General features: G+C 41.3%; 1 protein-coding gene across 3 annotated transcripts in view; it reads left to right on the forward strand.

The window, feature by feature from the left end:
• The first annotated feature begins 6,859 nt into the window (after positions 1 to 6,859).
• chd1 (chromodomain helicase DNA binding protein 1) overlaps positions 6,860 to 27,430 on the forward strand; it is a 48,958-nt gene continuing 28,387 nt past the window's right edge. Inside the window, exons 1-10 of one of the 3 annotated variants that reach the window (XM_062483850.1) lie at positions 6,860 to 6,972; positions 8,886 to 9,019; positions 10,030 to 10,231; positions 10,337 to 10,459; positions 11,684 to 11,742; positions 11,842 to 11,985; positions 16,436 to 16,707; positions 21,588 to 21,813; positions 21,983 to 22,083; positions 22,227 to 22,405. In XM_062483850.1, the coding sequence (XP_062339834.1) occupies positions 8,967 to 9,019; positions 10,030 to 10,231; positions 10,337 to 10,459; positions 11,684 to 11,742; positions 11,842 to 11,985; positions 16,436 to 16,707; positions 21,588 to 21,813; positions 21,983 to 22,083; positions 22,227 to 22,405 (1,359 nt within the window). In that variant the 5' untranslated portion in view covers positions 6,860 to 6,972; positions 8,886 to 8,966. Of the gene's footprint in view, positions 7,200 to 8,885; positions 9,020 to 10,029; positions 10,232 to 10,336; positions 10,460 to 11,683; positions 11,743 to 11,841; positions 11,986 to 16,435; positions 16,708 to 21,587; positions 21,814 to 21,982; positions 22,084 to 22,226; positions 22,406 to 27,430 lie in introns of all 3 variants that reach the window. The other 2 variants (XM_062483849.1, XM_062483852.1) reach the window with 2 other exon arrangements.

Below are 27,430 nucleotides of genomic sequence, written 5' to 3' on the forward strand. Positions count from 1 at the left end.
CGCCGATAAAAAGTAAATACTGAAGCATGTGTTTGTAGGTAACGAACGATAGACGTAGCTAGTTTCGCCGTTCTATGGCAGCTAGTACAGTACTGTATGATGACAGTCGTAGCTAGAGTTGTAAGCACCCGTCACTAGAATGACCAGAACTTTAAAACAAAAGATCATATTTCAAATCTGTCTGCTGTTCTACATTGCCCACACAATTTATGTATATATATCAACTCTAACATGCCCTGTATCTTGTATTGAAAGTGCTCGAAAATTAGCTCGTCTAATGTATGGTGGACTGAGAAAACATTTGTCAAAGCAGAGCGAGCGGATGTCGTGGGAGAATTCCTAATGTGTTAGATTTACTGCTTCAAATTGAAAACGGAGAAGATATTTAGAGTAAAGACAAGTTTCTTAACGTCTGTGTTCAATATCGTCAACTAAAAGTAAAAACTTTTCAGTTACGAAGCTTTTGTTCGTAGTAATGCCAGCTGCAGTAAACCTTTCGTGACCCCGGTTTAACTGTTCGTGACAGTCGGCTATGACAGTGTTGAGCCTCGATTTTTGCAGATTTCTGTGAAACTTTCTTAAAGAAAAATAATCTAGCTAGATTATGTACACTTTAACCCTCGTGCTGCCTTCGGGTCACATGACCCAAAGGTTCATAACGAACCATCGTTGTGTTTACCCAATTGTACCCAATACAAAAACAAATTAAAATAATTTTCTTTTAACCCTCGTGCTGCCTTCGGGTCACATGACCCAAAGGTTCATAACGAACCATCGTTGTGTTTACCCAATTTTACCCAATACAAAAACAAATTAAAATAATTTTCTTTTAACCTTTGCAATGTGGGGGGTCTGAGACAGCCCAACGGTTAAAAGAAAATGCTTCACTTTGTCTTTGTATGCGGTAAATCTGTCGCAATACGACGGTGGGTCACAATGACTGATGGGTCAGAATGACCCGAAGATAACACAAGGGTTAACCTTTGCAATGTGGGGGGTCTGAGACAGCCCAACGGTTAAAAGAAAATGCTTCACTTTGTCTTTGTATGCGGTAAATCTGTCGCAATACGACGGTGGGTCACAATGACTGATGGGTCAGAATGACCCGAAGATAACACAAGGGTTAAGTTCAATGTACATACCTTGTTTGGCCAATTTGGTCGATTGTGGAAAAAAGTAGAACGTTTTTAGTTATGGAGAGCCATCGCGCTAGCTTGGAATTGCGTTATCCCACTCATCACTTCAGTGGTCATAACTTTTAAACAAAATATTCTGTCTTAAATCTGTCTGCTGTTCTGAATTCACGACAAACGTAGGCACATTTCATACGCTCTAACATATCCTCTATCTTGTAGTGAAAGTGGTTAAAAATTAGGTTTTCTAAAAAAGTAATGCAGACGGAGAAGATTTGTCAGAATGGCTCCGTGAAATCGTCTTGATAAAGGATGATTTGCCTAACATGATCATATAAATATTTACATCATTAGAAAGCCCTAAATCTTGTCTTCAAAATGGTATAAACAGTTCAGGTATATTATTTGAAAAAGTCTGCATATTCAGGCAGGAAAGTGTTAAACAAAACACTTTCTAAACAGTTCTGTCAGTGCATGACGTCACAATTGAATTTGACTTGAACATTCTGAACCATTGAAACTCATTCATTTTTTTTAGAACTTTAAACTTTAATACCTTAAAAACTTTAAAAGTTATCAATGAGAAAAGTAATAGCACACTAGAGCAGTTCAGACTTTATCAAATGAAGTTTGAACGGTGTTTCTAGCTTAAACGGTGTGAAAGGAGTAGGCGACGGAAAAAAGTGGGATAAAAAAAATTAAACTAGAGAGTTTACAATTTCTGGGGAAATTGTAGGGTGTGCTTGCTTGCGTCGGTTGCACAGGGGTCCGTTTTTGAATGACATTTTTACAACTATCTCCCAGAAGTTAACGAGCTGCTAAACTAATGTTCTGCTAGAGGTAGTCACGCGAGTTTTCGTGACGTTAGTGACGTAAGTTAGCTTCACTTTTCGCCACAAAAACTTAATTTCCACTTAAACCATGCAACGGAACGTAAATCCCAATAGAAGCAACTTAATGGCTACCAAGACGAAACTTTTGACACCTAGGTTGTGTATGTAGGCCAAATATTGACTGAGTTTTAGGGGGGCAAAAAGAAATAAAAATAATAATAATATATATGTGAGAGAACAAAGGTTGTGCCCTTGCCGAAGGCAAAGCACACCCAATAACTAGAGAGGGTACAATTTCTGGGGAAATTGTAGGGTGTGCTTGCTTGCGTCGGTTGCACAGGGGTCTGTATATTTTATATAAAAATGCATAGGGCCTACTTATTATTTATAAAGATTACATAGATTTAAAAGCATCTTTTTTTTGCTGCTTATTTACAACTCAAAATACGAGTGAAGTGTAGAATGAAATATGATGTCTTCTCATTTCCCCTGCAAGAGGCAGCCTCATAGCTGAATCAAAACGAATACATTTGGCAGACCGGTGTAAAAATGGACCTAATCTCTATGACTTAAACGTCCTTTTAAGTTTTCCCTTCTCGTGATATTTTCAGGCATTTAGCCTACTCATATTGCATTCATTCATTAATAAAGAACCCCCTTTGAAGATTATTCTACGACGTTACCGGCAGAAGATAGACTCGCGATTCAAACAGTACCATCTGCTAACTGAAAATATGCCCCCAAAAACGTAAATAAGCTTGACATTTATTTAGTGGAAAATCGCTCCTTCACAAAAAGCTCACTGGTAGCGATCATTGTCAGTAACAACGCAAAATGCAATATAGCCCTGTGTGGAGAAGCTGCCCCTGTAAATTCTACTACTGTACAGTACTAGACTACTGCTGTGTTCGTCTTGGTAGCGATTGCGTTGGTTGAATTCGATTTAACGTTCCGTTGTACGGTTTAGGCTGAAATGAATTATTTTCATGAACAGATTGACAAAGTTTAGGCTGTGGCAATGAAGTTCAGGTTAGTAGTCAGATAGTTTCACCTATTGAAAGACTTTTGGTTTAAGTAAGGGGAGTGCCGAACATGTTCTGTCGCCGTTTGACTTCCTAAACAGCTGTGTAGATGTTTTTGTAGTGTCTCGCGTAGGCTACAGCGTTGCAGTGAGCAACACTGGTTTGAAACCACAGGTAATGATAATTTCACCAACAAATCGTTTACTTGTAATGTAATGTCATAATAAATCCTACAACGAAAATGTATTTGTGAGGAATGTTTATTTTAACGATTGAAAACAGATGCATCATAGACCACTGTAGTATGTGTTGCCCGGGCAACAGAGGCTAATGTCATGCTAATGCTTCAGTGAAATAGTAGACTCACGTTTCCGAAAGTAGATGTGGGCCTACTTCCTTAATAATATCAGCTAATATTGTACATTACATTTCACAATTGTGTTTCACATCACAAAGTAAAATGAGTAAATAGTTATCACCCTGGCCTCTTTGCTTGTGGCGTTTCTGCAGCTGCCTTTTTTCTGCAACTCAATCGCTACCAAGACGAAACTTTTGACACCTAGGTTGTCTATGTTGGCCAAATATTGACTGAGTTTTAGGGGGGCAAAAATAATAATTATAATAATAATAATATATATGTGAGAGAACAAAGGTTGGGCCCTTGCCGAAGGCAAAGCACACCCAATAATAATAAGTATGCAGAATAACAATAGTGTTTTTGCTTGCAGCAAACACACTAATTAAAGAAATAGAGCTGATTAAAATGTAAATCTAAAACCACACCCAATGACCTAACTGGTGGAGTTTCTGACTCGCAACTTGCAGGCCTGCCCACTTGCACTGAAGGCCAGGCACTGGCAATTGAAAAATGCATTACAATTCAAATAAAAAGTCTAATAAACGTACATATAATGGAACTTAATTCAGTTAGATTATTCAATTCACATCCATTTGTACCCCTCATTTTCAAATTCACACGGCCTATTTTCATCACCTCCATATTTATCAATTGTTGTTACTTCCACCTCTCATAGCTATCTAGCTAACATGTGGTATGGTAGTGTAGCTACTACTTAAAGTTCAGATAAAAAAACAAATGTTATCATGAATTAGCTGTCTGCAGAGCTGTATTCAATTTGATGGCAAGCTAGTTGGCTATTTCAGATTGCTCTGGCTGGATGTATAAAATAGCCTATTCCAATTTTGTCCAGACCAATTAATTTAATTTTCATCAGTGCAGTACATGGTAGCTAGGTATATTTAAGGTTGGCTCAGTTTTCAACACTTAACCTAGCCAAGTGATATAGCCAGGTAAGAAAAGCCCATCTACAGACAGTCACAGTGCACAGATACAGACAGCTATCTGGCTACTCTCTATACTAGTTACTCTTTTTTTTCCATCAGGTGCTGTTTTGACACTCTTGGGTTGTGAACTGTATAATCTGGCAGTGAATATTCCTAGTTACATATAGAGCATCCTGTATTGTTTCTGTCTTGAAAGGTCACCATGAGACTGCTCCTGTCCTCTGGCTTTTGTGGCATGTCCCCTCTTCAGGGCTCTATAGCAGGAGGATCATACTTCCTTATTGAGGGCTTGATGCAAGTTGTCTTCGAGTTTGGCCATCTCCGTGCAGCCAAGGAGGACATGAATACAACAGTTTTGCTACACCTTCCTGAGAGATGCCCTCCATACTACTACTTTCTGCTGGTTATGGAAATCCTCACCCTCTTTCTGTGCTTGTGTCTGTGGGGTTCTATATGGGCCCAGAAGCCCATAGGTATACTAGGATTTGCAGTGTGGTTGACACTGTTTGATGTAGTCCTGGTGGTGGTCACTTCCTTACTGCAGGTAGAGAAATTGGAAAAGGGGCTGGTTCCACTGAGTTCACTGTCTTGGTTTGGGATAACGTGCAGGTTTGTGGGAGACTCCTTCTGGCTGTCCTTTGTAATAACACATGGACTGGAGACGTATATTGAGAAGCGGATTCCTGGGGCTCGATGGTGCAATTCGCTGACAGAAGATGAGATAGCACCCCATCTGAAATTGAAATCCTTTGATGGTGGTGTTTAAAATGGTGAGCTGAAAAAAAATATATGTATACCAACACAGAACACAATGAAAAATGACTTGTTACAGTGGTTACAAATGTTACGGTATACGTCAGCCTCAATTGCATTTTATTTTATTCTGACAGGTGTCCTCATTCATGGAAATATGGAAATAGGATCCTCATAACAGCATACATACTCACAGATTGTAATTTAAAAAAAATACCTGGAGTATCTTCCATCTCTCATAATAAACTTATCATTGGAAAACTCATTCAGTAACATTTTTTGTACGATTTTAATAAAGATTAAGTGTAGGGTGTCTTATCACGAGCAATATGATTTCCTGCTCATAACATATGAATCTACCAATACAGTAAGAGTTATGAATTTAGATAGCCTAATACTGTCTAGTCAAGAGAAGTTCTGATTGGTAGTTGAAAGACAAACATGGCATCAAAGATTTTGCATTGGTTGGGCATACGTTTAGCAACTGCATAGTAGTACACTGTATATCAGTAATATCAGTAACAAACTATTGGTTTGATTGCTTTTACATCACTTGTGACATATTCAGAAGGGTACTACATTAGGGTTAGTTTTCTGATAATGATGTTTAACTGAGTTGCAACAGTCAAATTAGTGAATCTAGAACACAATCAAAGCAAGGCACAGTATTTTATGGTATAGAAATATGAATATGTCGTAAGATTTTGTTTGTATACATGTATATTCAGTGCTTATGAATTAAATGTATTCATATACTATACTGTAAGTGCATATGTATACGAATATGCAGTATAGTAATATGTTTCATTTGGTTGTTGTGTCTTGTGGACCCCAGGAAGAGTAGCTGATCTGGGTCAGGGTTCTGGGCCCTAATGGGCATCTTAATAAAATCCTAAATGAGTGTGAACTTGAATATTGATATACTGAAGCCAGTCAGGATTCAAGTCAACACATGAAAGTAATTCATGCTAAATTGACTTTCTAAGATTTCCCCAAGAGGGCAACAGACAAAAGCTGCTTCAGACATTCAACCCGAGTGGCTGATTGAGTCGAAATCTAGGTCATGTCATGTGACTTGTTGTTTGAATAACAATAGTGTATGGAGGCCCGAAGACAACAAGCCTCACAGTTTGTTCGACTTTTCCTTCATGATGTTCTTTGCTTTACAAAAGCGCAGCAACACCAGTTGTTTCCACCACCTGTCTCAAGGGTTTATGTTATGTGGACAATTACAAATCTGAAATAGTTTGTCATACACCTCTTACATTTAGTCATTTAGCAGACGCTCTTATCCAGAGCGACTTACAGTTAGTACAGGGACATTCCCCCAAAGCAAGTAGGGTGAAGTGCCTTGCCCAAGGACACAACGTAATTTTTCACGGCCAGGAATCAAACCGGCAACCTTCTGATTACTAGCCCGATTCCCTAACTACTCAGCCACCTGACTCCACCTCTTGCATATGTTTTGATGTTTTGAAAGCAATACAGTTTAGTGTGTTGACAAAGTACATTGCATTGCAAGTTTACTGGTATTAAAAAGTTACACACAGAAGCTAAATCCAGAAACGTGTTGAGGGGTAGTTACTTTTTGTGTCTAGGCACCTGAAAATAATTAAAAAACCTTTCCTAGCTGAATGTCAGATGTAAATACTTTTCATCGACAGCTTTCAATAAAATTCCAAAGCGTGATACAGGCCTTTGCCTACATTACATTTGCCTTTACCTTACATCTCTGCACATGTCCTGTTTAAAAAATGTTATGTCAAATTGTTTATGTAGTTTTAGAGGGAGACTGGGAAGCATCTCTGTTACGTCACTACCCGGGGTTTCCACACTCGAAATCACTAGTGTGAGCTCGACGGCGTCATGGCGGAGGCCGGTTGTTGTAGGACCCTCAGCTGAAATGCTGTCACTCCGCAATCGCAGGTGAATAAACAGCACTTTCTGTCGTATATTCGCTGAAAAATAAAGAAGGAAAACTATTTTGCACACCTGGAGGAAGAAACCAAGAAACTTGGCACAAATTCAAGCAAGATCGGCCGGGGCTGCTCTCCCCGGGAGCCAGCCAGCTAGGCTAACTGGCTAGCCTATATAGTTAGCTCCTAGCCACAGAAAATAAGAAAAGGCAGTACCAGTTTGCCGTGGCTATTCAGGTAAACAAAAAAGCTCAACAAAGCCTGTTGGATTTTTATTATTTGGAAAACAGCTAACCGTTTTAAGTATATTTGCATGGGGGAAGTAGTGGTAGTACGTGTGCCTAGTAGCCTATGATAGTGAAAACAACGCTTGAAGCTAAATACAGGAGCTATCGTTGCGATTACATAGCTAAAACATTATTAGCAACGAGGTACTTGGCTAGACTTTGGTTTAGGAGTGCGGGAAAAGGGTAATTGCAAAGCATGTGTAGTTGGCTATCTGGATTTGTTTAAGGTAATCTAAATGATGATATACGCGAACACACGCAAGATTTAAGATTGGAATAATAGTTTAACATGTAAATATTTTAATTTGGCTGGATTAGCCAAGCTAAAGTAAACTGCAAATGCGTCTGCTATAATCGCTAGGCTATCTTCGTAGCAAGAGTAACTAGTTTTGGCAACCATTTTAACCGAATCATGTAGCTCTACTATTAAGCATTGTTTACTTGTACAATATTCTAGTTAGTTTACCTAACCCTAACCCCCCCCCCCCCCCCCCAACACTACAAATGTAGCTTGCGAGTTTGAAGCTACTACCTTGCTAGCTAGCAACCTATAAACTTAGCTCTCCATCGCTAAAGTAATACCACTTTAGCCTAGCTAGTATATTTGCCTGTATAATTTATTGGCTGATGGCTAAGATACCAGCATCATTGGCATATCGGTTTGATGTCAGAACAACTTCGGAGTCAGAAGCGTATCTAATAGATAGTTATAAATTGTTGAACATGCTGTATTGATTTACTCAGCCGTTCACAGTTCAAGCTAACGTCTTGGCTACTACAACCGCGCAAATAAGAAACGTCAAAGCGGCTTGTAGGACTACTGTAACGAAAGCTAGCTAGCAACATGAGTTCCCAAATAGTTATATGTAAATCTAGCCGCTTTCTCCTAGTAGACTGACCGTGAATTGCTATGTTTTTTTACTACTTCGGTGCTACTATGGGGAGAAGGGAGAAGAATACATGTGTAGGCGTGGTGCCATTGCTCAAGCCTCCCACAGAAAGCGCTCTGTGTGCGGAGCATTGTCCAAGACAGTGCGCGTGAAAAACACATGCTGTGCAGGCCTCACAACAGGCCTATGCAGTCATGATTGCGCCGCTGCTGTACCAGCTAGCTAGCTTGACATGCTAACGTGAAGAAACACTGTCCTTTGGTTGGAGAGGGCTACCTAGCGAACAACTTAGCAAGCAATACATGATGCTTGTTTTTTGTGTGTCCCCCCCCCCAAACATACTTTTTAGTTTGATGAATTACGTAGATTTTGTACCTTAACCGCCTCTACCGAGCCATCTCAGGCTGGCATGGTTCATACTCAGTCTGGACATTATACAAGTTAAACAATACAGGAGCCTCAATCTAAAGCTAGCTTTACTGAAGATCTGTCATACTGAATTGTGTGTGGAATTGCTTTCCTCGGCCTATTATACCCTGCTGGTCCGTACGTAATCTCAATATCTGATCACAATAGCAATATTCATTTATGGTATCTTTATTATTATATTTTAAATGATAGCAACAGTGAATGACTTGTTAACTAAGTTAAATTGTACGTTTTTTTCAAGGAACATGTGCATCTTAACTTCCTGAGTAATTCACACCAGTACTAACTGTGGCAATGCATTCCATGTTGTTGTACAGGGGAGCTGCATTCAACCATTAAATAAAGTCTGAAGTTGGATTATTGGATTTTTCAGAAGCCTTTATCATTCTGACCTGAACATGGCTGGACGAAGTGACGATGAAAGTGTGAGCAACAGCAGTGGAGAATCAAGGTAAGGTTTTATCTGTTTGACAATAAATAACAGTGGTATTATGTTAGAAGTGCCCATGATTGATGCTTTAGTGCCACCTAGGTGAAACTGAACCCCGGCAAGTGATGCTACAGTTTGTATAGATTAACTTCTTTGAGTTTGGATGCCTTTCCTGTTCTGAACAGTGTGGACAGTGGTTGCATTAATTATTGCAGTTTGAATTGTCATTTCTTTTACTTAGATCTAAGTTGTGAAGCTGACTCTTATAGGTTTTGTTATTTCACTGACGCTGGGTGATTAATTGTTTTATTTGGGCTCAGTTCTTTCTGATGAATTCAGACTAAACAATGTGATTAAGTGAAAGTGTCTGAATACGACTGAAAAAAGGTCTACCCTGTTGCACCTTGTAAAGGAGTGACCACTGTTTTTTGTAGCTTTATTGTTGCCTTGTGTGGGAGGTCTGAACATAGATACTGTTGTAAATTTTCTACATTTTATATGTAAAACTCTGTTTACCATATGTACCTTCCTGCCATAGTAAATTCCATGTTTGTGCAAAATTACTTGGCGAATAAAGCTGATTCTGATTTGGAGGCTTTTTGGTGTTTTATCAAGCCACTTGAAGTTTACAAATTCTAAAATAGCAGCAACAGCCATGTGTGTTCACGCCAAAGCCATCAAATACACAAAATCACAAATGCTTAGCCTAGACATGGTGGCAGTATTTCAGCCTCCAATCCTTATGTAGTAGTAGTAGTTGTAGAAACAGTATATCGTTTTTTCATACCATTCATGGGTAAATTGCGGTGGTGCAAGAGGAAAAATAAAGAGAAGAAATAGAAAATCCAAAACAGGTTACCACTACAAGTTACCATTACATAATATTTATCTTTAATATGTTGTGTAGTGCTGTTCTTTTGATTTGTGTCTGCCCCATTCAAAAGTCTGTGTAAAACATAATGTCCTTCAAGAGAAAGTCTCAATGGGCGATCCGGTATTTGAATGAAATGGGTGTGTTGTTTGTTTTACAGTAACTCTGATGATGAATCTGGGTCTGGATCGGGGTCTGGTTCTGGCTCAGGCTCCAGTTCCAGTTCCAGCAGCAGCAGTAGCCAATCAGGGAGCAGCGACTCAGGAAGTGGCTCAGATTCCGGCAGCCATTCAGATTCTGACTCTGAAAAATCAAAGGAGAAGAATGAACCACAAAACAAGGCCAATATTGATGGGGCGGAGGTATGGATTAAAAAATATATATATATCTTTTTTTTTTTTTACCATTTAAAGATGGTGTAGCATGTAACATGCACTTTGATTTGTGCCCAAACCTTTATTATTCAGTTTTGGAAGTCCAACCCCAGCATCCTAGCAGTGCAAAGGTCAGCCATGCTCAGGAAACAGCAACTCCAGCAGCAGCAGCAGCACCAACAACAACAGAGCTCCTCAAACAGTGGATCAGATGAGGTGGGTTGACATTTCACCTTCTTCAATATGCAAAATTTGCAGTATACTACAGTGTTTCTCATACATTGATATATTTGTGGAAAATGCTAAAAAATATTTCATTGTAGAGGTAGGTGCAGCACCATTGATTCGCTCAGCCCCTTCTTGCCCCGCCTGCTCTCTCTCACTACAACGGACCTGTCTGTGAATAGCCCCCTCTCTCTGCGCACGCTCTGAATCAATGCGCGGGACACTGCTTTTTCCCTCAGAGAAGACGTTAGGAGAATCAATTTGGAGTTTATGAGCGGTTAGGCCCGATCCCAATGTCCACCCTCGCAGAATCACAGACTTTGAGGTGCGTTCTCACTAAGTCTGTAAGGGCTTAGGGCTGTCCCACTGTCAAATCGTCACTGCAAACCCACCTCATAAAACAAGGAAGAAGAATGGTAAGGAAACATACATGGAAGGAGCAACCAACTCTGATAAACATACTTAGAAATAAAAGTTAACATGTACATTTAAACACAAAGCTCACTGATGGTTAATATAGCCAGAACTGTGTGTAGTTTGTCCTTTTGATGATACATTCCAAATATGCTTTCAACAGATTTGATCCAACAACATTACTGTTTCGCTGATAATGCAGCAAAGTGCTGTCCCATTTCAAGTTATAGCATTTTGAGCCCTTGCAGCCTCTTGTGATCACTTACTAGGTGATGTAAAGTAAGTCTGAGGGTTTAGGGTTGAGGAGGGACATTGGTATTGGGTCTTAGTATCATAATTCTCTGCACAAATGTGTCCACAACTGATACATTCACGTTAAATATAATAATATTCATAGTTTAATACATTCGGCAATTATTACAATACGAGTCCAACAAAATGTTTATAATACATAAAGCTCCCCCAAAAAATTGCGCTATTACTTGTTGAAGTCTATGTACGCTCACATCAAACCAATACTAGGACCTAGGTTTCGGCTAAGTCCCTAATGTTTACAATGTCTGGCGCCGCCCCTGCCTACCACCACAAATATAATCGAATTCTGTGGGAAACACTGTACTAAACTTCATAATTAAAGTCATAATTTTATTAACTTAAGGCTAGCCTTTGATTATCATGTTTGTGTTCTGTAAACATTACTTTACATTTTAAGTGGTTTTCATGGATGTTGGGAAGGATGACATGCACATAACAATCAGTGTCATTCTCGTCTAATCCAATAATACCTTGGTGGATTTTAAGGATTCGTCCAGCAGTGATGATTCTGACGATGACTCGAGTGGATCCAGAAAGAAAAGAAAGTGAGTTCACACTTGTTCTGCACCTTGGCATCACACAAAAAGATGCATTACACACATTCTAGGCACATTTATTGACGCAACCCTTTCCTTGATTTCCAGATCAGAATCTAGTTCAGATTCTGAATCTGTGTCTGGGAGTGGTTCCGGGTCAGACTCGTCCGCACAGGAAGAGGAGCGCAGTGATGAGACAGTGTCCGACTACGAGCCCAGCCACAAAGTCAAAAGCAGAAAGCCACTGACAAAGTAAGTGCTTCTGTTGCCCTTTAAAGCTTCTGTCTGCATACAGTCCCTCAGGTACACGTCTCCCATTTATGTATGTTCTCTGTCCACCCTGAAGCCACAGATGTAATTTCTTTACTAATGGAGGAGAATGGCCAAAGTTGAAAGTTTTTTCCCCCCAGAAATCGCAAGGCTTTAGCCTCTTAACAATCCTGTAAAATTGGTCTAAAACTCCTAAACAAGGCATAGCAAAAGTAAATTGAAAGCTTGAACAATTTGTAGTACATGCATGGTTGTGGTCTCTTTTGAAAGGTGACACCCTGAAGTTCTTTACCCTAATCACTGTAAGTGCTACTGGTTTTGGGTAATAGACACAATAAAATAGAACGTTTTTATTTCCGCATGAATTTTGTTTTGCATACAGATGCCTGATTCATCAGTATTTATTGCTGATACGGATGTACTTATATTTTTTAGCATTTATTTGTATAATTATTTCTGCTTTGTATTTCCCAAAATACTGCTTGGTTTGTTTTTTGAAGATTAACGAGTAATAATAATAAATAGAAGCACAAGTCTGGGGATTTTTTTCATGCCGAGTGCAGTCCTAGTCCGTTTTGCCATGATTTGAAATCCAAAAGTGTCAACAATTACCAAAACTACTCAGTTTACCTTTTGTGCATGTACACACAAAACTTGTGGCAATTGTGAGAAGGCTATACAAAAACCTTTTAAGTTGAAGGTTCAAAACTTTCCCCTACACCTCTATTTCACTTGTGTTCAACCAATTGGAGCTGGCTCAATCTTCACACAAAGAAAGGGGGGGAGTGGTATGGCGCATCACTTTCAATGAGGCACTCGTTGGCTATTGAAGGCTATAGACAATGTATGTAAGCTCCTATTGGATCAAGTGAGGTGTCAATCGAAAGCTCAGAGTGCAGTGGCCATTTTGAAAGAGATTTTAAGATTAATTCAGGGCTCAACATTAACATTTTTTGTGATTGGCCCCACGGGCCAGTGGGTTTGAAACTTACTGGCCCCACGGGCCAGTGGGTTTGAAACTTACTGGCCCCACGGGCCAGTGGGTTTGAAACTTGCTGGCCCCACGGGCCAGTGGGTTTGAAACTTACTGGCCCCACGGGCCAGTGGGTTTGAAACTTGCTGGCCCCACGGGCCAGTGGGTTTGAAACTTACTGGCCCCACGGGCCAGTGGGTTTGAAACTTACTGGCCCCAAGGCCATTTTTACTGGGCCCCCCTCCAAAAGTTGTAATTTATCATTGTTACAACAAAACAATAACTTATAAGTTATGTTATTCTGTTAACATGTTAAACCATTTATTAAACACATCCTGGATATAAAAAGAACCAAAATGAAATCACATTTCTAGTGATAAAAGGTAATAGTCAGCAAAACAATTGACTTTCAACCTCAAACATGACGTGCTCTCTTCCCTGCTGACAGCCATCTCTGCACAACTCTGTGTGGCTGAAACTGAAACCTTTGGTCCCTCAATGCTAATTTATAAAAGCGTCCATTGCATTTCATCAGTATGATACTAAGTACCCAAGTCGACACCATTCTTCTGCTGCAGTTCAATAGCCCGGGGGAACGAGGCGAACGGCTGGCCCGTCTTTACGTGAAATGCCGTTGTTATAAGTCGTGCAATAACACGATGGGCATCTGCATTTAAATTCCTGACCAGCATGGTCAACGGCCTGGAAGATGGATTGTCAACCATCCGCTTAACTGTCACGCAAACCAGGTGCTGTCTGCTAGCATGGCTGGTCAGGGACTATTTTCGAAAATTGTCTGCTTTAGACGGGAACATACGACAGACAACAGTAAGGCTGAACGATTAATTGCATTTGCGATTATATCGCGATGTGACAAAACAAGATTTTGTCATCGCAAAGGCTGCGATTTTACTTTGGTGCGCGTTGCACTTTACCTTGACCTGTACGATGGCCTCAGGCTCAACAGAACCTGACACTACAGACACTGCCAATTTTGCCTTTAAAAAGATGCTCCGCAGTGTCAAGTATGGTGCAAAACCTGCCTGGCTAACGTTGCTACCTCACAGGGCAACACCACCAACCTAATTTGGCCCTAAAAATACACCACAAAGCCATGTACGATGCATAGCTAAAATGCTGAACACCAGTGTGTCAAATAAGACAAATAACACCCGACAGGATCACTGATCGAAATGTTTCAAAGCCTAACTCCATATTGATGCACGAAATTACTCAAGCAGTAACAGCGTTCATCTCGAACGATATGATGCCCCTCGGTGATGCACATACAGTAGGATCGCTATGTCTGTCAGTGCCATTATGTTTCTGTTAGGCTACTGACTGGATCAGAAATGTTCAGTGTTTCTTTTGCTTTTAAGATTTAACCTTTTAGATGTGTGAGTTCTAAATATTTCTGACGGCCCCCACAGCGCAAGTTTTTTTCCCAAAACGATAGCTAGCTAGCTTTAGTTAAGAAAGTGCAACACACATTTGATTCATTTTTGAAGAGGTAGGCGGGTATGTTTTCCTTAATTTTTCTGAACTTTGTGCGTTATGTTGCTGACTGGAGATCAGTAGTATATATCTATATTTATTCATAATAACTCTTATAATAATCGCATATTTAAAAAACGCAATCCACATGTCACGTTTACATTTACATTTAGTCATTTAGCAGACGCTGTTATCCAGAGCGACTTACAGTAAGTACAGGGACATTCCCCCCGAGGCAAGTAGGGTGAAGTGCCTTGCCCAAGGACACAACGTCATTTGACACGGCCGGGAATCGAACTGGCAACCTTCTGATTACTAGCCCGCTTCCCTAACCGCTCAGCCACCTGACTCCCAATGCTTTACATGTCATATGTTTATGACAGTGACTTTAAATACTGAGTGTCGTAAGACAAAGACTTGTTTTTATAGGCCCTATTTCAGATTTTCTGTGACTTGTTACTGACTCTTACATTAATGTTTACACCAGGCTTATTTGACAATGCTTTATGTTATTTTTACATGTTTACAAGGCTGGAAAAATCAATAAATATACTACTGTGATTCAAGTAGGTAAATAAAATTTGTATTCATATTAAGTCACGCATCACCTAATTTCATCATAAGTTTATTTTGAATCTAATATTGTGAAAGGTCATACTATACAGTTATTCGGCCGTCTCTGTTTAATATTACAGAACATAAAAATAAATTATCGCAAATGCAATATTGGTAACAAATAATCGCTATTATCATTTTTTCCAAAATCGTTCACCCTAGATGACAGGGTGCATCTTAGTTCCATAAAAAAATTGCTTCCGTTTGAGCTCGTAGCTCTACTTTGCTGCCATCTTCACTTCAGTGTCTTGTGCCAGTCTCGCGCCAGTTGTTAAATTTATTGAGATGATGCAACAAGAGTCCAATGCTATTTATCAGGGTATCTATTTTGCCCACGGTTCGGTTTGTATTGCGGGTTTATGGGTCACTGTTTCAGTTTCGGTTACCATTTGTGTTATCTGTATTTTCTCTGCATGAATAACATTGTCTTACATCCAGAGATTTGATAACATATGAAACAACATTATTTCCAAAGCAAATGTTACTCAGGCTCTTTTTTACTCTATTTAAAGCAAACATAAAAATTCTTCATTCTTGTTTTTCCTTTCACTAACCTTTTGCCTCCACATGCCATCTCCATTCTCCACACATTCTTATCTTGCCTAGCCTTGTATGATATTCATTGATATACTGACAGTTCATTGGACAGGTACTCTCCAGGAAAGGGGAAGGACAAAGGGTGTTAGATTGTTGTGTTTTCTCGTAGACCCCAAAAAACGCGGCTTACATGTAAAAACCGGGCCGTGGTTTGTGTGTTGAACAATTCGTTTTTTTTGTGGTTCGGTTTTGCACCCCTACTTTTTATAGATGTAATACATTGTTTTGGACAAATTATTTTACTTGATTGAATTGTTTTGACCTTTGACAACGTAACAAATGTCCGTTTTTGTTGTTTTTTTTGTTATGTATAATTGGACTACTGTGAGGCTCGATAGGTGTCGTCTTCGTTTTGTTACTGTTTTATATCGGTGGTCAGACAAAGGCGTTGATTGTATCTGCTTTTGCGACTCGGAACATGGTTTACATCAATAGCATCCTAAGAATCATAGCTTTACGACAGTATACGGCCATGTATGTGTACCAATGCAAACAATAGTTTTGTGCATCACATTGTTTATTACTCAACAATCCCATGGCCTGGTGGTGGCAGGCCAGCTAAGAGGTTAATTGTTTGTCATCCATTGATTCTAAACTTCTTTCCCATCTATACTCTCTAAGGAAATACAGATTTTCCAGCACAATTGAAACAATGTTCCTTTGTTCAGTTACATGTTACATTTTGACTGTCAAGGTCTTCACAAGGCACAGTAACTCACTATTAAAGACTTTCTTCCCTCCCTCCCTCTGAAGGGCGAATGCCAGAAATGGGAAGAAGAGCAGCGTTCAGAAGAAGAAACCCCATCAGGGCGGTTCATCCTCAGAGGGTGACTACGACAAGAAGGCAGTGCCAGGGGGGCCCAGACGACAGGCCACGGTCAATGTAAGCTACAAGGAGGACGACGAGCTAAAGACTGACTCGGACGACCTGGTGGAGGTAGTGGGTGAGGATGTGCCCCAGCCCGAGGAGGACGAGTTTGAGACCCTGGAAAAAGTGATGGAGTCACGGATAGGGAGGAAAGGAGGTAAGCTTGGGAACCGATTACCATTTTTCGGAAATAAAGCCGCGGCCTGTGCCCCGATTTTACAGTTTTCTTGTGGTTGTACGGCTTATATTTCGAAGAGGCTTATAACCCGGTTTTAGAACCAAAAAAGTGGCTTCGTCCCAAGATCTCTACAGACCGTGCAGCTAATTTAATGCTCAACACTTGAACTGGGGCTTATTACTTGAAAGAGGAATTATTTACTGTTTTCTTAGTTACACTATCAGGGCTTGTAAATACAGTGACTTGCTAAAGTAGGCAAATGGCTAGTAGAACATAACATTTCATAATAATTTCAGTTAATCAAACAGCTGCAAACCCAGTGAAATGTTATAGGCTAGGCTAGCTAGAAAAATAACGCTAGCATCGCTAACAACATTACTAATTCAACTTTGGTAGTCTAACCGAGCTCTTTGTAAGTTCGTTTTAGATATAATTGTATATGATAGTGTGGACAATAAGACACGGACGCGGTCTCTTTTCATAACTTGTATTTTACCACTGATCTTCTTGACATCGCCATTCGAACAGCCCTCACTGATTTCACGTAATGCTTTCAGCGTCAAGCCTACGGCAACTCCCGAGGGACGAAACACCCTTGTCCGTTGTCACATAGAAAGGTCTGCTACAGTAGGCTATCCTCAGGATTTGCAAGCTAGCTAAACTTATAATATATCTAAATAATTTTGTAGACATAACAATGGATTCTGCCACTAAATGAGTGACTTGGATTTATTTCTGAACATACTATCCACAACCAAAGTGTGTTACACAATGCTGTAAGATCGCCTATACTCGTGCATTGCTCTTGGTACCCAGAATGCCCTGCGGCAAGCTGAAAAGCTACTAATTTAAGGGCATTAGCTTAGTTAAATAAGCATTGTTTGGAGTTCTATTGTTGTTTTCGTTCTGTTATGATATGTGTAATGCTATGGTCTATAGTTTAGATAATTTGAGTGTTCACCCTGATTGGGAATGTTGTCTAGCTAGATCGCTATCCAAGCTGTCCGCTGCCGTAGCATGAACGTGCAAGTGATCATTTGTCAGCATTGGGCCACACAACAGTAACATTGTTTTCTTATAAAATGCGGCTTGTACTCCAGTGCGGCTTATACTCTGATTTACAAACACAAAGTGCTCATTCTGGGAGGGTGCGGCTTATACACGATGCGGCTTATTGGGTGTGCTTTGCCTTCGGCAAGGGCACAACCTTTGTTCTCTCACATATATATCTTATTATTATTATTTTCCCACCCCTAAGGATCAGTCAATATTTGTACTACATAGAAAACGGCGGTGTCAAAATGTTTGTCTTGGTCTCGATTGCGTTGCTTCTATTGGGATTTACGTTCCGTTGCACGGTTTAGGCTGAACTAAGTTTTTGTGGCAAAAAGTGCGTTTTGTCAACAAAGGGTATCAGTGCTAGCCTACGTCACAGCGTCAGCACAATGGATACAACGTGCATAGATGTTGCACGATACAGCGAGTATCGTGCCGTGGTGTACTAACAGCATCATACATGTACATTTAAGCAAATAAAGACTTGCATGTACAGTAAGTAATGTAACATTAAATAATGTATTAAACTCAAGATTGTGTGGTGCGTCGCTGGCTTCAGTGCTACAGCCTAAACTTTATGTCAAAAGAAATGTTCTAATTTCCGGCGCTTTCAAACAATCCCCTCACAGTTCGGCTAGCCACCACAACTAGCTTGCTCGTAGCAAACCTCTTTTGAAATAGCCAATTCTCCCTAAATAGATGTCAAGCTTATTTACGTTTTTGGGGGCATATTTTCAGTAGGCAGATGGTACTGTTTGAATCGCGATTCCATCTGAAATACTGCCGGTGACAGCGTTATTACAGTTGTTTGTTTAAAAGTTGTTTTTTAATGAATTACGCAATATGAGTAGGCTAAATGCTTGAAAAATTTCACTAGAAGAGAAAAACTTAAAGGGACGGACCCACCTGCAACCGACGCAAGCAAGCACACCCTACAATTTCCCCAGAAATTGTACCCTCTCTAGTTTACCGTAAAATACGGTATATAGATTTTAAATGCAGCGTTGAGATGCTTTTGATGCACATGAAATAACATGTAATACAAATCTCATCATCTCGATGAGCTTTAAGCGCAGCGTTTTAAAGTGCTGTCCATTGCAGGGTTCCAAAATTTTAATTGTTGTTGTTTTTTCTGGTTTATTGCCACCTTTTGTCTGCCTTGGCGTCATCCTTCTTTTTCAATGCATTTAGTCTGCATTTTGCACACAAGTGTTTCCTCTATGTTGATTTTGCCGTGGCGGCCCACGGTATCAGAAATAGGGCACGAAAGGCCGTCTATCAGCAGTGATTGTTAGAGTGCATGTCGCAGAATAGCACGGACACGCGAAACTTTGTTTCGGATGGGGGGGGGGCGGGACGGGACAGACAGACCTGCCCCCACTGCAAAAAAAAATCAGATTCACAAATGTAAAACATCAGGGTTTTTTGATAGTGTATTTATTTGATAAAAAATCAATTTTTGTTGAGAAATTGCAGAAAATCGTGAATCGATTTTTTTTAATCAATTCGTGACTCCAAGAATCGAATCGTGAGGTACCAAAAGATACCCACCCCTAATAACTAAAGTATAAATATGACAAATATATTAATATAACTATATAGCCTATAAAAAAGGTAGTGCAAAAAACTAAAAAGACAACAATATTTTTAGGTAAGAAGTAGGGGTGGGGGAAAATCGATTCACATCTGAATCGCAATTCAGTCTGCTACAGATTCAGATCGATTCACAAATGTATGTGAATCAATATTTTTTATGATGTTTGTGTATATATATATTTTTTTTTTGTGATAAAAATTTAAAAAACGTGAATTGATTTTTTTATTGAATCGTGACCCCAAGAATCGATTCCGATCGAATCTTGAGGTACTAAAAGATTCCCACCCCTAGTAAGAAGCACAAAGAGATACTACACAAACTGCACTACATTTAACTTTTATTAGCTAATGTTCAGTATTGGATTATTTGCCCCATTTTTCAAAATCACCTAGGTCTACATTTAAATCTTCAGGTGTCGCTGCCATTGTTCCATCCACTGTCAGGTGTAATAGCCTATATTATCACTGTGCTTCCTGTATCGGAAGCTGTCAAGGTACAAGGATGTCGCTGTGGCAGAGGTGTCAAGTAACTAAGTACAAATACTTTGTTACCTTACTTAAGTAGAAATTTTGGGTATCTATACTTTACTGAAGTAATTTTTTTTCAGCCGACTTTCTACTTCTACTCCTTACATTTTCACGCAGTTATCTGTACTTTCTACTCTTTACATTTTAAAAATAGCCTTGTTACTCCAATTTCAGTTCGGCTTGTTTTCATTCCGGCTTGTCAAAAAAACACAAACACAAAAAAAACTGTCCAGAAAAAACGCGCCATCCGGATAGAGTGAATTTGATTGTGGTTGGATGAGAAGTATAAACATATACCATTCCCACACCCTATTGGTTTATACGTGATCCATCACCTGCACATGACACAAAATCACGTCAAACTCCAGCAAGGAAATAGCAGACGTATGTAGCCTACGAAGATGTCGGTGGCAGAGACTCGAGAACTCAAGCAAAATGTCCGAACCAAGCACCAGCGAGGAGGTTGGTAGCTATGAAGATTATCCAACCCTTCTACATCCCTGGCCGTACCTGGAATGTTTGGGTGCAAAAACAACTACTTTCGAATGCGCTGCAAGCTCTCCGCACCAAAGTAGGCTACCACGAGCTAATTGCTTTCACAAACTCGCCGCCTAATTTGAATAAAGGCTATTGATAACATGCCTCTGAAGTTTGACTTTTTGCAACATTACAATACTTAAAGGCAATTAGTCATCATATCTTCCGCTCCATGAAACACATGTTAATGCTTAGTAGTAGGCTACACATATATGGTTCTTTAATGTATTTGCATTGTACTAAAATGCGTTCATTTTCAATGGGCATAAACAGGTGCAGCCCACATTTTTCAACATTAGCATTTCAATATAACAAGTCATTATTGCCTTTGGAAAACTGTTTTTTTGGGGGGAAGTGGGTCGTGCATTATAGACCCCTGTGCCTAAGCTTTTGTCCTTAATGGCATTTTTTCCCCTTGCTACTTTTACACTTTAAGTAGTTTTGAAACCAGTACTTTTATACTTTTACTTTACTAAAAAGCTTGAATTGATACTTCAACTTCTACAGAAGTATTTTGAAACCTTAGTATCTATACTTTTACTTGAGTAATGAATGTGAATACTTTTGACACCTCTGCGCTGTGGTAGTGGTCGCGTTGAAAGCGACAAATCATAAGGGGGTCAGTGCCTCCATAGGTTTCCACCCCCACTGTTAAAAGTAATTTAGACTTGCTCAAGCAGAAATTCCCTCTGCAAGCAAAAATCCACTACGCGAGAACAACCTAAATTCTGTGCTTGCAGAATTTCACTGCATGCGAGCAGAATTTCACTGCGCAAGCAGATTTAACTTATGAGAGCGTGCCAGGCGCTTGCTCGCAGCTACCTGTGCAACTCTGTTGTTGAATTTGTGCGCAAGTACTAATTTCTAGTGAGTCAAAAGTCAGTATCTGCATGTGAAAGAATCTATGCGCTTGTGACTTGTGACGCCATAGGAGGGGCTGTGCCTGCCTCTCTGCAGCGCTGCTGTGTGTGAAGTTGTGTGTCATCTGGAGGAGGCGGAGACGGCACTGTTGGTATCGATACTGTTACAAATGAGTATCTAATCCGATACAAATTCTTAGTATTGATTACTATCCGAGAATAAATTTTTTGGACAACCCTAATGAGCCAGTAGGCCTACTTAAGTTATTTTTTCTCTTGCAGCAACGGGTGGCACCACAACAGTGTACGCGGTGGAGGCCGACGGGGACCCCAATGGGAATTTCAATTCAAACAAGGAGGCCGGGGAGACGCAATACCTGATCAAGTGGAAGAACTGGTCACACATCCACAACACCTGGGAGACGGAAGACACTCTCAAACTGCAGAATGTCAAGGGCATGAAGAAGCTGGACAACTTCAAGAAGAAGGATCAGGAGAAGAGGAAATGGTAAGTGTGTGTGGCAGGGGACTAGTCAAATTATGAACATAAACTGAAAATGTCTACTTGAGTTCTGTTTAGATAAAACAGTAAGAGCTTTCTTGGGAGATGTTAACAATCATTCAACCCAACCAACATTGCAAAGCTATTGACATGATGGTATACTGTTTTCTTTCAGGCTCAAGGCGGCTTCGCCAGAAGATGTTGAGTACTTCAATTGCCAAGAAGAGCTCATGGATGACTTGCATTCACAGTATCAGCTGGTAGAAAGAATCATTGGTAAATGAAAAAATATAGAAATAATGTATTTTATGTTTGATTCAGTATAGAAAAATAAATGGTATACCCAACTGACAGATAAACATCAACTACACATGTCCACAGACAAATTACTTCAAAAACCTATTTTTTTGTCCACACAGGGCATTCCAATCAGAAGTCAGCAGCAGGCTACCCAGACTACCTGTGCAAGTGGCAGGGTCTGCCCTACTCGGAGTGCAGCTGGGAAGATGGAGCCCTTATAGGCAGAAAGTTCCAGAAGTGCATTGACGACTACATGAGCCGGAACCAGTCCAAGACCATTCCCTACAGAGATTGCAAGGTAATATTGCTTGCAGGATTACTGTCAATGTGGTATGTTATGGTTTTACTGACAGGAAATGGGGGGTTAGAAGTAATGTTTTGGTGTCATTTTAGGACTAAATAAGTTTTTTATAAGTATTTAAATAGTATTATAAGGACTGTGGTAACAAAGTTAGACAGACCTGTGTGCATACAGTTAGGTCCATAAATATTTGCACACAAGTTTTGCTATTTTGGCTTATTACCGAAATATATTCAAGTTACATTTAAATAATAAATATGGGTTTAAAGTGCAGTTTCTCAGCTTAAATTTCAGGGTATTCACATCCAAATGGACGGAGGGTTTAGGAATTACAGCTCCTTAATATGTAGCGCCTTTTTTTAGATTTATTTTACAAGGGACCAAAAGTAATTGGACAATTGACTCAAAAGCTGTTTTATGGACAGGTGTGGGCTTTTCATTATTTATTCATAAATTAACCAGATAAAAGGTCTGGAGTTGATTCTAGGTGTGGAATTTGCATTTGGAAGCTTTTGCTGTGAACCCACAACATGCGTTCGAAGGTTCTCTCAATGCAAGTGAAACAGGCCATCATTAGACTGCAAAAATAAACACCATTAGAGAAATAGGACAAACATTAGAAGTGGCCAAATCAACAGTGAGAAAAAAACTGGTCAACTCGGCAACATAAAAAGGCCTGGACTTCCAAGGAAAAAAACATTGGTGGATGATCGCAGGATCTTTTCCTTTGTGAAGAAAAACCCCTTCACAACATCCAAAAAGAACATTCCAGAAGGTAGTCATCATTATCCAAACCTACTATAAAGAGAAGAGCAAGAGCAAATACAGAGGGTTCACCACAAGGTGCAAACCATTTAAGCTATGTCTCCAGGATTGAAAGGCCAGATTTGTCAAAAAACATTAAAAAAAAAAGCCATCCCAGTTTTGAAACAGCATTCTTTGGACAGACGAAACTAATATCAACCTGTACCAGAATGATGGGAAGTAAAAGTATGAAGGCTTGGAAGTGCTCATGATCCAAAGCATTCTACATCTGTAAAACACGGAGGCTGTTTGATGTAGAGCCCGACCGATTTATCGACAAGACGATATTATTGGCTGATATAAGCCAAACTATCGGTATCAGCATTTATAATGGACGATATATGTTTTATGCCTTCACAATACAAACAAACAAACAAGGTAAAAAATCAAGGCTCATAATGGCCGCTTAATGAATATAAAAGAAACAGACGAAACACCCTTCAACCGTGTTATGAGTGTTTTGGCGTTGCATAGTTTGTCCACCAGAGGGCACTACAACGTCCCTGTTGGCAACATTTACATTTATTCATTTAGAAGACGCTTTTATCCAAAGCGACTTCCAAGAGAGAGCTTTACAAAGTGCATAGGTCACTGATCATAACAACAAGATAGCCACAAAAACATTGCGAGTAGCCAAAACATGAAGCACACATTGTGAACAACCAAAGTAAGTGCCAAAGGGAAGAACCATAAGCGCATGTAGTTAAACAAGTTACAATTAAACAACATGAACCGCTATAAGTGCAAGTGTACCTGTGGAAAAAGCAAGCAACAATATATCACAGCGAGTACAAAAATTTAAATCAGTTACCACTAACCACAAGAGCAACAAGTCTCTAAGCAAGAGTCATTGTGATCCTTGAGGAAACTAACATCGGGTCAAGCGAACCATTCCTAAGTACCGTTGTACTCCCGGAACAAGTGCGTCTTGAGCCTTTTCTTGAAGGTGGTCAGTGTCTCTGATGGAGGTGGGGAGTTGATTCCACCACTGGGGGGCCAGACAGGAGAAGAGCTTGTGTTGAGACCGGGCGGTCTTGAGCGGTGGGACCACCAGGCGGTTGTCTGAAGAAGATCGTAGGTGACGGGTGGGGGTGTAAGGCTGCAGGAGAGACTTGATGTAGACGGGTGCAGTCCCGTTCACTGCTCGGAAGGTCAATACCAGGGTCTTGAATCTGATACGGGCCATGATAGGTAGCCAGTGGAGAGAGATGAGGAGCGGGGTAACATGGGAGCGTCTGGGTAGATTGTAGACCAGGCGGGCCGCTGCGTTCTGAATCCTCTGAACAGGGCGGGTTGCACATGCTGGGAGACCAGCGAGCAGCGAGTTGCAATAGTCCAACTTGGAGATGACAAGTGCTTGGACTAGCAGCTGGGTGGAGTGCTCAGACAGGTATCTCCTGATCTTCCGGATGTTGTAGAGGGTGAATCTACACGACCGGGAGACCGCAGCAATGTGGGCCGTGAGGGAAAGCTCGTCGTCCATGGTAACCCCAAGGTTCCTGGCAGAGGATGAAGGGGTCACCGTCGCAGATCCCAGGGTGATTGAGAGATCGTGGGAGATGGAGGGTTTAGCCGGGATGATGAGAAGTTCTGTTTTGGCGAGGTTCAGCTGGAGGTGGTGCTCGGTCATCCAGGCAGAGATGTCTGTGAGGCAGGCCTCAATCCTAGCTGAGATCCCCGGATCGGTCGGGGGGAACGACAGGTACAGCTGCGTGTCATCATCTTATCAGTGGTAGGAGAAGCCATGGGAGGTGATGATTGGTCCAAGTGAGGTGGTGTACAGAGAGAAGAGGAGGGGTCAAAGGACGGAGCCCTGTGGGACACCAGTGGAGAGCTGGCGAGGGCCTGACAGTTTGCCTCCCCAGGAGACCTGGTAGGATCTTCCCGACAGGTAGGATGAGATCCACTGGAGTGCAGTGCCTGTGATGCCCATCTCAGAAAGTCTGGATAGCAGGATCTGGTGGTTAACCGTATCAAACGCTGCAGAAAGGTCCAGCCGAATGATGACGGATGACCTGGAAGCCGCTCTGGCAGACTGGAGGGCAGTGGTGACTGAAAGGAGGGCAGTCTCTGTGGAGTGGCCAGTCTTGAAGCCTGATTGGTTGGGGTCAAGTGGGTTGTTATGAGAAAGTTTGACAGTTGGTTAGATACAGCACGTTCAATTGTTTTTGAAAAGAAGGGTAACAGTGATACCGGTCTGTAGTTCTGGAGGACGGCAGGGTTAAGGGAGGGTTTTTTGAGTAGAGGGGTAACTCTAGCCTGTTTGAAGGCAGAGGGGAAGGTGCCGGAGGTAAGAGAGGAGTTTAGGACATGGAGAAGAAAAGTTATGATGGAGGGGGAGATGGTTTGAAAGAGAGGGGAGGGGATAGGATCAAGGGGACAGGAGGTGGGGCGATGAGAGAGAATGAGGTCAGAGATCTCTGCCTCAGACAGGGGAGAAAAAGAGTTTAGACATTTAGTTGGGTCAGTCATGGAGGGTGAGAGGGTAGGAAAGGTGGGTTTAGGGAACCGACTGCTAATGTCGGCGACTTTTTTCTCAAAGGAGGAGGAGAAGTCGTCTGCTGTCAGGGTGGAGGGAGGGGGTGGGGGAGGTGGGTTAAGAAGGGTGGAGAAGGTATAAAAAAAGTTTGTGGGGGTTTGAAACTGAGTTAATTTTGTTCAGAAAGTAGAGGGTTTTAGCACCAGTTATGTGAGAAGAGAAGGATTTGAGGAGGGAGTGATACTTATCAAGGTCCAGACGGCCTTTGGACTTGCGCCATCTCCTCTCAGCTGCCCAAAGGGTGGACCGTTCTTCACGAATAACATCCGTAAGCCACGGGCAGGAGGGTTACAGAGGTTAAGTCAGTGATACAGTTACGTGTCAGGATGAGGTCTAGCTGTTTGCCTGCTTTGTGGGTCGCCGGTGTGCTCAGCAGCGTCAGGTCGAAGGAGGTCAGGAGAGACAAGAAGTCGACGGCCTGCGTTCCTTCGAGGTGGATGTTGAAGTCCCCAAGGACTATCAGGGGGTTCCATCATCCGGGAGGACGCTGAGGAGCATGTCCAGCTCCTCCACAAAGTCGGCTAGCAGGCCTGGTGGGCGATAAAGAACAATTAAGCATGCTTTGATAGGATCAGTTAGCATCACATAATGGTGTTCAAATGATTTGGCAGTAGCAGGGAGTGGTGTGGATGTGTATTTAATATGTGGGGAAAGAAGCAACCCTGTCCCACCACCCCGCCCGGTTGAGCGGGGTGAGTGAAGGAGTGGTTGACGGAGAGAGCAGCTGGAGTTGCAGTGTTCTCAGGGCGGATCCATGTCTCTGTCAGCGCAAGGGCATGAAGAGAAGCATGAGATGCAAACGCTGGGATGAAGTCTGCCTTGTTCACAGCAGACTGGCAGTTCCAGAGCCCTATAGAAAGAGAGAGGGCAGGTCGAGAAGATCTGGATAGGTAGTGAAGGTTAGAAGTTGACCGTATATACTTTGTGATATATCTACGAGTAGTGTAATGAACGGGAATGCTGAAGAAACACATGCTAGCTATGAATATGTTCTGTGTGGATTAGAATACAAATAGGGTGATACTTATCAGAAGAGGTGATCCGCCTCGTCGGCCATCCTCGGTGGACTCCCGCAGGTAGACTCCCTGTCTTTGTTCGACCGAGTCTTCGTGCACCGAGGCTGCCAGACGAGGCTGCCTCTGCAGTGCTAATCGCCTAAATATGCTAATGCGCAGATACCACGCCCCCAATTACTATCAAACAAAAGGCAGCTCGAGTACCCTGAAACCGAAACTGACTCACTGGCTAGCTATTCTTTGACCAGTGTAAACTAGTTTATCTAACTGCTGTCCCTTAAGTTCTTCCGATGAGACTAGGGTTTAGCTAAACTCAATGTTAAACAACAGCCTTGATCACTCGCAGTCAATGTGGCGGTCTCGATGTTCACCTCAGCAGGACACTATTTGCTCTCAGCTGATTCCAGGTGACCGCAGCTTTTTAAACCTAGATTCTACCACGCCCCCAATTACTATCAAACAAAAGGCAGCTTGAGTACCCTGAAACCGAAACTGACTCACTGGCTAGCTATTCTTTGACCAGTGTAAACTAGTTATCTAACTGCTGTCCCTTAAGTTCTTCCGATGAGACTAGGGTTTAGCTAAACTCAATGTTAAACAACAGCCTTGATCACTCGCAGTCAATGCGGCGGTCTCGATGTGCACCTCAGCAGGACACTATTT

Source organism: Osmerus eperlanus, chromosome 18, assembly GCF_963692335.1.
Source record: "Osmerus eperlanus chromosome 18, fOsmEpe2.1, whole genome shotgun sequence".
Lineage (NCBI taxonomy): Eukaryota > Metazoa > Chordata > Actinopteri > Osmeriformes > Osmeridae > Osmerus > Osmerus eperlanus.